Source organism: Serinus canaria, chromosome 2, assembly GCF_022539315.1.
Source record: "Serinus canaria isolate serCan28SL12 chromosome 2, serCan2020, whole genome shotgun sequence".
In the NCBI taxonomy this organism is placed as follows: domain Eukaryota; kingdom Metazoa; phylum Chordata; class Aves; order Passeriformes; family Fringillidae; genus Serinus; species Serinus canaria.
Genome location: NC_066315.1, coordinates 45,107,191 through 45,122,023, shown reverse-complemented (window position 1 = coordinate 45,122,023; position 14,833 = coordinate 45,107,191). Strand labels below are relative to the sequence as shown.

General features: G+C 35.6%; 1 protein-coding gene across 1 annotated transcript in view; it reads right to left on the bottom strand.

Moving 5' to 3' along the window:
• ULK4 (unc-51 like kinase 4) overlaps window positions 1–14,833 on the bottom strand; it is a 212,519-nt gene that overhangs the window by 44,837 nt on the left and 152,849 nt on the right. Inside the window, exon 35 of the mRNA XM_050970707.1 lies at window positions 10,565–10,750. Coding sequence (XP_050826664.1) covers window positions 10,565–10,750 — 186 coding nt within the window. The remainder of the gene's footprint in view (window positions 1–10,564; window positions 10,751–14,833) is intronic.

Sequence of the window (14,833 nt, the reverse complement as noted above, 5' to 3'; positions counted from 1 at the left end):
CTAAAAGAAATATTGCTATATTAGCAGAGTCAAGGTCTCATATAACAGACTGATATGTGTTGCACAAACTACTCCCAGCTGTCTTAGAGTTATGGACTTTGAAAATAAATACTGTGTGCCATTCTGTGAATACACCCCCATTTATATTGCAAATACTAAACTGTACTAATGGCTTACAAGAACCCTGATCTTTATAAACCACAATTCCTTCTATGCTTTATGCACACCTGCTGTTTTATCACATATGCTAAAAATTACTTTTTATAGTATTTAAATACTGGCAGTACCTTGCAGAAAAGTAGCAGTATGAGGATGTGTTAACATATTCATTTCCATGGGAATTATTTGATAGTAAAAGATTAATGTTACATTGATTTTAACTCTAACCTGCTTTGTGCAGACTGTTGCTCTAATGAAAATAAGTGACACACAGTTACTCAATAAGGACTCTGACTAAAAATTTTACAGCTGACAAAATGCTGCTTTACTAGTAAGCTCTGCAGAGCTTTTCTGCTCCAGCACTCAGGACAAGCAGCACTATGCTCAAGCTCCTCTGGGAAATCCTGCCTTTCTGTCTCCCCAAGCCCATGGCAGGGAAACCTCTGCCCAGAGCACACACTGAGAGCCCTGTGCTGGCATTCCCTGGAAACACTGGCCTCTTGCATGAAAAGCCACAAAGGAAGCACTCAGTCAGAATGAGCAAAGGGATTCTACCTTGACTCCTTCTTCTATTTTTAAGTGGTAAAATGGGACATTAGTAAATTGCAGTTAAATTAAAAATAATGGGGTTTAGGTTAATTATTAGTCTGGTAGATTCCACTGTTTAGCATACCCCCCTGACATCACATATATATGCATCACATCCTGTATACATGACAGATTTTTATATGTGCATTTTGTTTAGCACAGACAGGGCAGATTTTGCTTTAAATTATCTTTTTCTGATGTGATTCTAATGTGCAGTACCTCTATACATTATAATTTCCAAGGATTTACAGCACAAAAACCAGAGTTTCATCCATGAGGTAAAATACACACTATGGAACATACCATTTTGACTTGTCAATGTATACTGGGGTTATGCTCTACAGCAGTTCTCTTGCAATTAATACACCAATAAAATTCCTTTAAAAATTATTTTAAATCATTGGAGCTATTGGTTAAAATGAAATTACATGCACCTCTTGACTCATTACTAATGAACACTCCTTATTTCTGGAAGAAGTACTCTTTTACTGATACTAAAGAATTTAGGTAATCATAAGCTTTTGACAAGAATGGGAATTGTGTGTCAACTTCAACACTCTCAAAATGCCCCAAGTTGTCTAAAAAAGCAAGCTGTATAAGCAGAATAGTGCTGGAATGCAAACAGTGAGATATTCTTATGCTGCACCATATGAACTCATCCACTAGGCACTGCATCCCAGGGAAAGCATCTGCTGTGTGAAATGTAGGACAGTAATTCACAGACCATAGAACACTGCATCACCACAAATTACATTTGTTATAAATTTATAATGACATTCATATAAAAACATTACATTTTAATAGTTTAAAGAATGACAACATTGGGCACTTTATAAATGTTTAACTAGTAGAGTCTTCATAATTTAAAATGTTGATGTTACATCACTGAAGATTCAGGATTGAAACACTTTGAACCTGGAGAGGAGGGTCAGTTACTGTACAAATCTACTGAAAACATCATCTTAATGCACAAAAATGCTATTTTTAAACACAACTTTGTTACATGGACCACAGTCACCTGAAATTGGGCAGCACCATGTTCATAAAGCACAGATGTGATTATCATTGCAGGGATTAGCCTGTGAGCATGGGCTCTCTGTTGGGGAACCTTAGAAGAAGGTACTTGTTGTTAACAAATGCCTTAACTAACCATTAGATGCATAAGATATCCAGGAAAAAAAAAAAAGTATTTTGCTTTCTTCCATGGTACTTGAGTGATGCTTCTAGAGTAATTTTCATCTTTGATCTTTGCAACAATCCCAAACCTCTTAAACAGTGCCTTCATTTTGTTCTAAATGGTCATATTGCTTGGTCTCATTGCCACAAGCAACATACCTTTGTTTATACTTCTATATTTTTACTCACAATTTCCATCAGACAGATAACCTACATCTGAAATTCCCTGTCAGGCCTTTTGTCTCCTTTGCCTAATTTACATGCCTCAGAGTCCCCTATCTTCACAGCCTGATGGCCAAGGACTGTCTCCCTCTCCAATAAAAACACTCCAACTATATTCCATGTTTATCTGCATCCACACACTGCTTTTTAAAATCAAGCTCTCTATGACCTGCAGATTTGCTCATGGCAAGATTTTGGAGAGCACTACCTTTTCAGCAATGCTCCAGCCTTATAAGATGAAGAGAGCAAGGATACAGACAAGTAAAACACAGGTAATGTTTGTTGGATGCCTTGTAAAAGTGCATAAGTTGAAATGTATTTTAAAAATCAATAGACTTTTTCATTAGTTTTTTTATTGTAATAGTTTTTTTCAATAGGAAGCAAGGGAAATAAGGGAGCAATGAGGATTAACAAAGAGGTTATGTCAAGACCTTTTACTCGGATTGCCCACTGCTAGGTGATTTAGAAACCAAAGGAAGGAGCACTCTTTTTCAGTAGGAAATCTAATTCCGACATTAGATTTCATTCTGGTACACCATAGTTAAAAATTTCCTGACACAATGTACCAGACTTTTTCACCTTCAGTAAACTTGTCAGCAAGAAGATGGAGCAAGAGAATGAATGTAATGAAAAGGGAGGTCTTGCTGAAGGGTTTGCAATAAGAGTTTGTAAAAAGTAACAGTAAACCATTTTACATGTAATTGTATCTCATCTTCAACACTGGCAATGAAAATCTCACAAAGCTCTTTTAATTTCTGGTAATAACTTCACATGAAGACTAAGGATTTTAAAATATTACTGTGACCATAAGAACTTAAATTATTAATAAAATGAAGAATCTTTTATGTTAGTAATGAACTAGTCAAGCATTCATACTTGCTTGCACAGAACAGATCATTATTGCTCAATGATCTGTTTTACCCAGACTGGTGATTTTGAGTCAAAATATTTCCTATTAGGACGAGTCACTTTCAGACCATTTCTTCATCCTATTTTGAACACTGGAAACAAGCTGGATTGTTCTCTGGAGCAAGAAATTATTTTTTACTATGCTTGGATTGAGATAATCACAATGAGGTCACATTCTACAGACTAATGAAATTCAGTTATAATAATAATGAAAGCAGCACGTACAGCTCATATGCTCCCATTAATGCTACAGAACATGGAAATATGTGCAACTTGGTATTAAAATTCAAGCTGAGAGAAGATTTTTAATAATTCAGTTCTATTTGATTGGTGTTAATAGATTCTCTTCAGCAAAATATGTGAGGACCATGATTTTAGCATAGGTTCCATGAAGCCTAGTATTTTTGATACAACAGGCTTTGGGGCCCCAATAGTCAGCAGTTTAAAAGAAAATCTCTCACCTTAGATCCAATTAAAATGAAATTTTGATTTTCACAGTTGCTAAAAATTTCTTGACACTTTGAGTTAAGAGTATCGGAAGACACACACAAAAAAGAAGACACACTTTGTAGTTAGAGATACATAGGGACATAAACCATATTACATAAAGTGAATTAGTAGCCCTACCATTCACCATCACAGCCTTCTAAGCCACAGAACTGATATTATTTTACATCTAATTGGATGCAGCAATTGTAGCCAGAGACACTAAATTCACACAGCAGAACAGGATTCTGACGCAGGCAGAAATAAGTGATCCTATAACCCTGGACAATCTTATCAAGATTTAAATATTTGCTTTTAGTATGAGGAGGGAAAAAAAAGGCAGCAGAGCATTCCTGTACCATCCAGTGCTTTGGGTCAAAAACCAGCAGTTTTCTTCAATCTGGTAAGAGCTACAGAGCTTCTGGACAGGATCCAAAGTGACAAGATAGAAGAGGTTAAGAATTCCAGGGACTTCATCAGTCACTGAGACTTATTCATGGATGCTCACTCTGTTTCATTTCATAAGACAGAAGGATAAACACTGTAATAAACACCATCAGTATTTAATTTTAAAATGCCATGCTTAAGAATTCTGGCCAACTGAAAGAAGGTTGTTGTAAAAATCAAAAAGGTAAATTAAAAGGAAGGCCATCAGAAATGTAAAAGGCCTATTAAAATTATATCAGTGCTCTAACCAAATGTGTAAATCTAAATATCAAACTATTCTTCCCTCTCCTCTAGTAGAAAGTATAGAAAGCAAATGTCAAAAGAGAGTAAGTCAAGGAGAGTGCTAACATATTGTCCTACTATTCAGCATCCTGAAAACACTCCATGGATTTCTCAAAGTGTAAGTGAGATTGAATTTAGCCCTTCACAAACTCCATAAGCCAGGCACACAGACAAAACATGCATATGTCCCTAAGGTGAAACAGTAGCTAATAATTTCAGATTAAAAATGAAAATTATTATTCAACCTGTAGTGAAAAACTGTCTCTGGGATTTCAATACTCAGAATCTAGTTAGGCCAGGTAAAATTAACCATGTATAGTACAATAAAGAATGCCATGGGATCTCAAATGTAAATCAACTTCAGGATCCCTCTCGCATCAGGATATCCTAAGTGTTACTACACACACAAATAACATTTTCATGCAGAACTTTAAAAAGTGCTTTTTGAAAAGCTGTGTTATCCTTAATAGCAACTATATAATTATAGATTAAATAATACATATCTTAGGACCTGGTATTGCTTGTACAATGTACAACAACAAACTGGAATATTATTAAATTTTGATTATACAAAAATCACACAGATTAATTGTTTTCCGTCCCAGCTACTGAAAAAGCAAAAAAAAAAAAAAAAACCAACCCCAACCTTCTATCAGGTTTTAATGGTGGAAGTACAGTATGTCATTTCCATGAGCATTTGGTAGAGCCCATGTGACATTAGAAACTGAAGAAAAAGCTCAAAGTTTCAGTAAGACATACACAACAAAAAAAATCCAAATTACTCAGATAAATTAATCAATATTGGTTCAATTTTCATTCTGGTAAACAATGAAGTGCTGCATAAGGGCTATGGCCACCAAACAATGCCCATCAAGCAATGAATTTCTTTAAATTACATGAGTTATATTCATTTTATTTAAATAATTGTTTATTTGTTGTTTAAATTGTATTAGAGTAGTTGTGATTAGCTGCATTCATGTTCTGCATAATTGAAACCAAAGTTTTTTAAACCTTTGCGGTAAAATTGAATGAACTGCTTCCTGAACAATGGCAATGGCCTGGCCCAGCAATCTAACTCACAAATGCCTCTGCAGACTATTCATATTCATCAGGAACACTCTAGCATTTTTTATTTTAAAAGTTTTATTAGATTGTATTTTTGTCAAACCATAGGCAAAACTCAAAACGCCAGAAAAACTTAGAAGCTTACTTTGCAACTAGATGAAAACCCAGTGGAGGAGGAGGGGAGAACAGTCTCACTTGCCCCTGGAGACAGGGCAATTTCACCACTCCGATTGTTGCTCCTGTGTCAGAGTATGGCAAGGCCTGAAAGCACCATGGCAGAAGGCTGCCAAGTCACATTGGGAGCTGGAGGCCTCCCCATCTCTCATCTCTGGAGACCCTCTCCAATTTCATTGAAACTATTAAAAAAAGCCCTGCCTGAGTGTGCAAACAGAAGGAGCTTTGCCACACAGCAGGAAGGGTGAAGGTGCATTTTCCTTCCCATGTATTTATTTCAATGGATTTTGAGCAACACATCCTGTTATCATCTGCATACTGTATCCTAATGCTGATTGGCTTCTTCCTATTTGGGAGAATCTAAGTTGTTTGTAGTTAATGAAATGCTCCTTTTTAACATATATACAAAAAGGTAATGTCTTAAGGATGTTACACTTGTAGACTGAAGCCAACAAAAGATGGTCTGTAAAGAAGGGATGCAGGCTTGGTAACAACTTGAAAATAGGAGATTAACACTAATGAATGATGGGAATTGTTCCTGTAAGAGTCACCCAAATTTTAAAAATATGTATGCTTTTAGAAAAACTTGTTTGTTTATAGTGAGTATACCTATACATGTCAGCAACCCACAAGTGAGTATTGTGTTCACAGTCCAACAACCATAGCTGTCATAAAATTATTCCTTAGGGCAATGGAATATTATGGTTTATCTTAGCAACTAATGAAATTAGTTATGGGCCACTTAAAAGATTCAGATCAGGACTAAAATGCATAAAAAGTTTTCTCCAGCTAATTTGAGACTATTTGAGTGCTGTGCTCCCTCAGCAGGAGATTTGCCAACAGGTTTCCGTAGCCTTTTAAGACCATGGGAAAACAGACACCTCTGGGAATTGCTACACAAGCATCTCCTCCTGGCACTGAGTCCTTGGAGCTGAAGATGCAAAAGGGATGCTATCTGAGAAACTCCTGGGATTTTACTTCACCTTCTTTGAGGGAAGTTCCCTATAGATGTACTAGTGGGAATCTACTGAGGAGCAAACCTCCAGCAAGAAGTTCAACTTACTTAAGTATTGCAGAACTGCTACTCTAAATTAAAAATTTGTGTACTTGGACTGTGTATCTCTCCAAGCTCTAAATGTCCTCATAATGCACGATCAAGGATTAATGTAACAAGGGTCTAATCTGGTACCTATTGCAGTAAAAATATACACATATATTTTTATAGACAAACAGTAAGCTATGTATTCAAGAGAAGCAAATACAGCAGATCTTTGTATAAAACTGAGAATGATATAATTGCCACTCTACATGACAGAAACACTTAAGAACTTCATGATTTGAATGACATCTTAGACACAGTGATCAGTGCATCCCCAGGCTTTGGTACATTTGAAACAGGGTAGTAAATTTGCCTGCAGGTAGATAGTGATGCTCTTTCTGTGACTCAAATTGGCAGGGAAATGAAATTAGAGTTCAATTGTTCTACAACGAAGATAATGAATATTATGGAATTTTGCCATAGTTCATGTATTATCATTCTAGTCTTAATGCCTTTATAACACAGCCTAAAATGATTTGAGAAATCCTTATACATATCCCCTTGGGGTATCGGACACACAGATGACATCCTAAATGTCTTACCTGCTCACAAAAAAAAAAAAAAACCAGAAAAACTTTTTGACACAAAACACAAATTAGTGAAAATGAGATTCTAGAAAGATAACCAGGAGAAAAAGGTGTGATTTAAAAGGTAGAACTCAATATCTTTTCTGACAAGTACATAAGGGAAAAGTCACAGAACAAAAGTTCCCTCTTTACTCACTGCGAGCGCAGAAAGCCTAATATTTACTCATTTTTCTCGGAGGAATTTTTCCTTATTATTACATGGAAGTAAAAAAAGAGTGTTCTCTTGTTCTGAAAGCTGAAATAATTTGTTTGTGAGTACCGAGGTGTAATCCCACAGCGATTATGTGTCCAGTAGAAAGATATTGGCTAGTTCTATAAAAAATACCTTTACATTACATACTAGATGATAAATTGGGATGGCAGGGAAATTTTTCCCTCTGGGAAAGAAAAAGAAATTAAAAACTTCTCAGTAAAGCAGGCAAACCTCAACTACTTGCTTCCCAAATGAAAATTTGTTCTGCTTCATAAAAAAAATATATTTTTATCTAGGTAATTTACTGGACTCATAATAAGATGCACTATATCTTCACAGAAGAGATGAATGATGAGATAGTGATTTCCATGACAAGTGGCAGGAGAGGTTTTCAGAACTAAAAAAGAGAGAGATCATTCTTCTGATGTCATTTATCAGTTACGAAAATGCTTCTAAAAAAGATGAAGCATATCTGAATAGCAGCATTGTCTAACCCAAGATGAAGCAATCAGAACAAGACAGTTAGTGCAAAGGCTGAAGGGAAAAAACCTCCAAACTCTGTTCCTTGATTCAACAATTTTATGCACTTTCTGTTCATTTTATCAGTGGCAGTGAGAGAACATTCTTGTGAAAAAAACAGGTTAACCTGTGCTTGACAGAACCCAAAGCTTTGAAATCTAAGAAGTAATTACAAAGAAAACAGAAATAAGACAGTCAATGTTGTCTCTTTAGAGCCTTTAGAAGATCTCTACTCACACAGTTACAGAAGTTAAAGCATATTTTCTCTCCTAATTAGTCCTTTTTACAGCAAAAAAAAAAAACTTATAAAATGGTGTGTTCATAGTGATTTCAGTTTAAGTCTGTAAAAAGTCTGGCCTATATCTTTATTTCTGTTTAAGAAATACATGCAACAAAATTGTAGGAAAACAATTAGTGAAGAAAGTGCTGCAAGAAGTTTGTATTGCCCTGCAGTCAATTTGCTGGTCAAATTTGACAATGATCATTAAAAAACCTGAACAAAACAATATAACAAACTCAAATCTCCAACTTTTTTTAACAAACCCTCACCCACTGGAGATAAAACACAGTGGTTTAATAATTAAGTTATAACAACATATAAATATGAGATTCCATTTCATCAAGATAAGGTCATCAACAAATCCTCTGATATGCCTTAAGCTGAAGACTCTGGAATTTTTATATCTGCTGCCACTGGCTCACTGCAGTCATGTATAACATTTGAATCAAGGTTAAGTAGTCACACTGCTATGCCCTTCCATATTTCCAGCAATGCATGCTATAAAAGTATCTGTTGCATAACCACATGGAGGTCTTTTTGTACATTCCTGTCTTACATAAGCAATATCTGTGCCTGTACCAGCAAAGTCAATGTAACCACAAACTGAAAAGTGGCTCTGTATAAGCACTGATTTGAAACAATGAAAATTGGTGCACATACTGATCTCTCTACTAAAATACTGCTCAGATATACAAAAAGAAAAACACTGCTCAAGGCTTCAAAATTCAGTTGATGTGGGCTGAATCCTTCTTAAATGGATATGACTATATTTCAATGTCTTTTGTGATTACAATTTTGACAAGATAATAATCTCCTCTGAACAGGACTTTTTAAGGTTTAGAGAAATAACATATAATTTATTAAATAATCTGTCAAATTATCTATGAACCCTGCTTTCAAAAGAAATCACATGATCTCATTACAATAATTACTGAAAATCTATGCCTGGTGTTATAAATAACAAGTACCAGGTATACAAAGGAGAGAACTGGAACCTAAAGTACAGGAACTTGCAAGGTTCAAAAGGTGATTGCAGAGCTTTGTTCTCTTAAAATAGTCAATAGAAGTTTCCGTGTTAAGTATCCTGCACACTAGGTTAACTTTTGAAACCTAGACTTCAAAATGGAGACAAATAAACAAGTCTGTAGCTATTTTAAAATGAAATAATCTAGATATGTATATTGCAGCCTCATTTCTCTTCCCTTCTCTCTCTCTCCCTTTGTTGCCTTTTTACTCATATTGCTTTTGGAGAAAAGCAAAAGCTAGTTCTATGCATCACAACAATTGTTCAGAAAGAGTAGCAGAGGTACAAGCTAAAATCAATAGAAAGAATCTTTAGAATTTTAAACATCACATCAACTTTAATTTTATATATTCACGTTTCTTTCAGGGAAAGACAGGGTTGAGCAAAACAGGGAAGAAGGGTATGGTTTTACTTTCCTGTGATGTACGTGCAGCAGGCAGGAGAAAGAGGACAAGATCTCTGAAATCTCTACAGGGGAGTTGCTCCCTTTTAATTCCTGCTGCCATGGATTACAGTCTTACTCTAGCAGCCAGCACTGCACTCGCAAAATTGAAGGAATTCCTGCCTCTTACACTGGGGAAGTTACCCTATTTTAACTGAAAGCTCCTGCTTTTGCAGAGTAAAAGATGAAGTACTCAAACAATGTTGACAATGCAGGCAAAGCCTCTTATTAAGACGCTTCAAGATAAAAGCCTATTGTATTATCTGAGAGAATGCTACAGATACCAAAAGATTTCCTTCCTAAGCTACCTGGAAGACATCAGCTGCTGTCATTCCACTGTGTTGGAGCAGGACAGAAATGAACCTTCTACATGTCAACAACATCACCAGAAGCCCCTGAATAATTGCCACTGCCTGGCTCTCTACATCACAGCCACTCCAGCACAAGTGGTCCCTACAGCTCTGTGAGAATGAAGACTCAACAGCCCATGCACAAACCTATCCCAAGTATAAAACAGCCTTTTATTCACTGTGAAATAAACCACTGTGTGTCTGAACAGACATTTAATGTAACAAGGTTAGTTCTTTTGGAAGGCATTCAGAAAATGGTTTCAATACCTTATAGAGCTGAATTACTAAACAAGTGTAAAAATAGAATGAGTTATTTAAACTGTTGAATGGCTAACTGAAACAGGAGAATTCCTGCATCATTTTTATAAGAGGTTTTAAGTGTAGAAAGCTATCATCTCCAGAAAAGTGGAATTTAAAATCATGATATTCAACTTAGCATATTTTGGTTTTAAAATTCTTTTAAAATATTTTTTCCCTTGAGAGGGAAAAAACCAGCCCAAAAATTTATCAAATTATATAAAAGAAACACGCAGACCTTGGAAAAGGTTAGATGTCAACTCACCAGTCTCTTAACAATTTTCAACAAAAGCTTAAGTTCTCGTGGGTCTTCTTTGGACTTCAGTACTGCAGCAAAGCTGTCCATGTTTTCTGGAGACATACTCTCCTGATTGCTCCCTCCATACAGCTGAACCAGCAATAATAAGCTCTGTGAAGCACTCAAAAATATTTCAGTATCTTCACTTGGAAGCTAAAAATAAATGAAAAATGAATAAACAAAAATCAAATTTCAATTTCAGAAAAGTTGTGTTTCACTGGGGATTTGGAAGAGTATTAACATCTGCATTGTGACAGGAAAGAATCATTTCTAGTTGATTGACTCAGAATTCTACTAAAATAAGCTTAACAAAGTGATGAAAACATAATTAAAATATATCTACTCTTAAGCAGCAGTATAACAATATCTGCACTCGGATTCTGTCAAGTGGTCTATCTAGAGCAACATCATAACAGCACGAGAATTGTTGCTCCCAACTATGTTATTTTATTCTACTTTAAACAGAAGCAGCAATAGGAAAAAGTATCATTACAGCCATGATGTCTAATCTTCTACATCATGCACACCATAAAATTTCATTTAATTATTATTAAAGCAAGCCTCTTGAGGTAGAGCACAGGCTATCTGGTTATTTAATGGATTTTAAGTAGTCACAATAGCAGGTAAATTTTGAAGATTTTAAATATTTTCCTGAATTCTAACTTTTTTACACTTCTTTGAAGATCAGACACTGCACCACGCCCGAGCAAAGGATGGAAAATTATTTCCTGGGAAGCAAAATTACAAAAAAGATTTAGGGACATAACTAGAGATCATTAAATGAGCTTCTAATAATATGACACCATTATCAAAATGATTTATATATTTCCTGAAAGTACAATCTGGAAATAACAAGTAGAGATATTATATTAGGCCTGTATTTGGCACTGACAATGACTTCTTGGAATGACAACAGGAATGCAATGCCCAGGATCAGCACAGAGAGTTCACAAACACTAGTGAAAAAAAAATCATAGGGGTTTCTTGGGAACAGGCAAGAGGATGACAGATTGGAAAACGTAATAGCCAAGGACTGAAGGAATTTAGTGTCTATAGCATATCAGAGGGAGGGTTAAAGTGGATTTGATCATATCCTCTCCATCGTAGGTGGAAAAATGCAGGCTGAGGATAGGTTAATTCCTTTACCTGAAAAAGGACTGATAAGAGTTGATAGCTCAAGACTTTAGACAAAGAAATTCAGATTAGAAGAAAGATAATACTTCAATTTCCTTTTTTCTCTTCCTCTCTTTAATAATAACAATTAACTGCTGAAATGACTTCCTTAGAACTGAGACACATTTTCCATCAAAGACTATTCAAATATCACAGAGATTTTATTTTCTAAAAAAAAATAACAAAACCATTTACTCTGAGGAATTAATTTATGAAAGTCCTGTCTATATATATCAATCAACAAAATCACTGTAATAGTTTTTTCTCACCTTATAATCTATGACCTAAACAAAATGTCAGTGGTACTCTTAATCAATTAAGTATAGAAGTGTAAAAACACCTCATCATGCTTATTCATTTTTTTAATTCCAAAAGTATTATTTACACCAAATAAACCAGATAAAAGTAGAGTAAACAGACTATCCTTACAGACAATAAAGGGGAAAAAAAACCCAATTTGTCCAAACACTTATGTAATATGCCAAATCATTTCAATAATGATTACTTATTTAATCTGCAGTATGAAATTCCTAAATTTTTTCATGTTGAGGAATACCCACACAGTTACTTTAACGGAATCTGAACATATTATCAGACATACATCTCTCAAATATTCAAGCAGCAATTCCCAGGGGATCTGCATGCAAATACAATCCTGTTTTCTACTGGCTTCATTGAGTTGCTGTTTAAAACAGACTGAACTGAGATGAAATCTCTGAATATATAGCCCCAAGATATATCACATTCTATTTGACCTAATACTATACAAGTGACAGGACCACAGCAGCTATTTCTTCCTCAGTTTTGCTATGTTTTTTCTTCATTCCAATCTAAATGCCACTTATTTGATTATTCCTTTTCCATCATCCAGACTTCTCTAATAACATCATCAGTGAAATGAGCAAACCCAAAAAGCAGGAAAAGCTACAAATAGTAACAAGCTTTATAAGTCCATTTATATCTTTAATCCTTAGCTAATTGAAAAAAAAATCTGCTGATTTTGCTTAGGGCTTTGAGACAACTTTCATTTCCTAAATTGAAATAAAATGCCATTACAGAAAGGAATGACAACTACTTTTTTTTTCTAAAAGCAGCATTCTAAGCTAATTTGTTACTAGATCAGTGTAGGCAGCTACATCAACAACCCCCTCAAGAAAATCACAGAACAAGGATTATATTCAAGTTTCAAATGTTTGTTGGCTAAACAAAGGTAAAATATGAAAAATCAGTGAAAATTTTGGTCATTGATAGAATCTTGTCTGGGTACTGCAGTGGAGGCTAATTCCCTGGGCTCCATAGACACAAAAATCTCGTGTTTAGTCAGTATCATAACAGCTATACTTGGAAGTTAAATTGATCCCAAGGTTTTTTTCCAAGATATTTAGGGAATATCAGAGGAGTCCTCTCCATAGAGGACTGCTCCTACAATAAATGTGTGTGAAGAAATCCATAAAGCACCACAAACCTCGGTGGTTCTTCTCAACACCATGACTGTCAAGGAAGCACACAAGCAAGTCCAGCTGGCCAGCATTATTCCCAAGGGAGGACTATGCAGCAGAACACCCAGTTAGTGAGGCAGTGGAACACTTTGCCCCAGGAGGAAGAGCTGTGCTTGGACCAACAGCCTTGCTTGGGCCTTGATTCTCTCCTCCTGGCATGCCCAGCCTTTTATCCTTGTTATTGTTCTTTGTCCCCCAACAAGAGAAAGGAAAACCCGTTTAACCTAATGAAAGGAAAATTTCTATCCAATCTGCCTTGGCATCATATAGTCCTGCTCCTTAGAGGCTTTCAGTGACCATGCTCCAAGTATGACTCCACAGTTCCCAACACCTGCCAGTTATGACATCACTCAATCACCAATGCCAACGAAGTCATTCACCCCCTGTTGTACTTCAGGTCCTTCTGCTGCTCTGCTTTCCCAGAGTTCCTTTGAGCTTAGGTGTTAACTAGACTTTGGGAAGCAAGTTGCTGTCACCCTGGGAAAATTCAGGGCAAAACAATGGCAGGACTGGTCTTGTATGAAGAGAAAACAAGCTTGGAATAGGACAGGCCATATTTGCTCTGAAGGGAATGAGAATCATTAGCCTACAGTCATCAATAATTAAGGTGGAAGAGGAACTCTCAGCAATGTCCCTATTTAAGTATGTCCACATCAGCATTTTTCTCTGTAACTCTCACCATTTTGCCATTTCACTTCTGACAAGTAGTGATTTAGATGTCAAAAGCTGTAAGCTGGTAACCTGAAATTTAGCACTGGCTGCCAGTCAGTGTTAGTACTGGTTATAAAGAGTAGGGGATCTGAAGAACATTCTAAAACAAAACCAATGGCTGAAAATATAATAAATATCTGTAAATACAGAAAATTAAGAATGAAAATTCAGCTTTCAAGCAAATAACTCACATTTAATAAGAACGGGAAAAACATAATCATGTTGTTCAACAATGAATATAGATGGATGGTTCATCTCCTAATTAGATGGAACCGCATTCTGATTATTTTTCTAATCAGAACAATTAAATTTGGTATGAAGTACATTTGCTTGAAATGCATTTATAGTTTTTGTTTTCTCAGGAGAGTAGAAACCCACGAAGAAACTAATTTTAACACTTTAAAAGAGTATCTGCCCCTTAATATTTTATAATTACATGAAGTTTCCTTTTCCTTTCTCAGTCTTAGAGAGGATTATGGATTCAGCCCTTCAGCAAGGTAGAAAAGTCATCAGTACTTCTCTCGTCACTGTTAATATTCTTGGCTAGTGCATAGCTTGAAGAGAATCCAGCACCTTAAAATAAATTACTGAAGAGCTAAGGTCATAAATTCTGCCATTCTCTAACTGAAAACTGTAGATCTATTTTTCACTTATTTTAAAATAATATCTCATGACAAGACTTCTGTGCAATGAAAGCAGTTCATTACTCTTTGCTTAATTTTTATGGCCATGTTGTAACTTCCTGTAAACAAGCTTAAAACACAAAATTCTATTTTCCTTTCTAGATGGAAGCTGTTCTGTGCATTTTAGAGTTAATGTGGTAAAGAGCAGAAAGTTTCTTGTTGTTGCACAT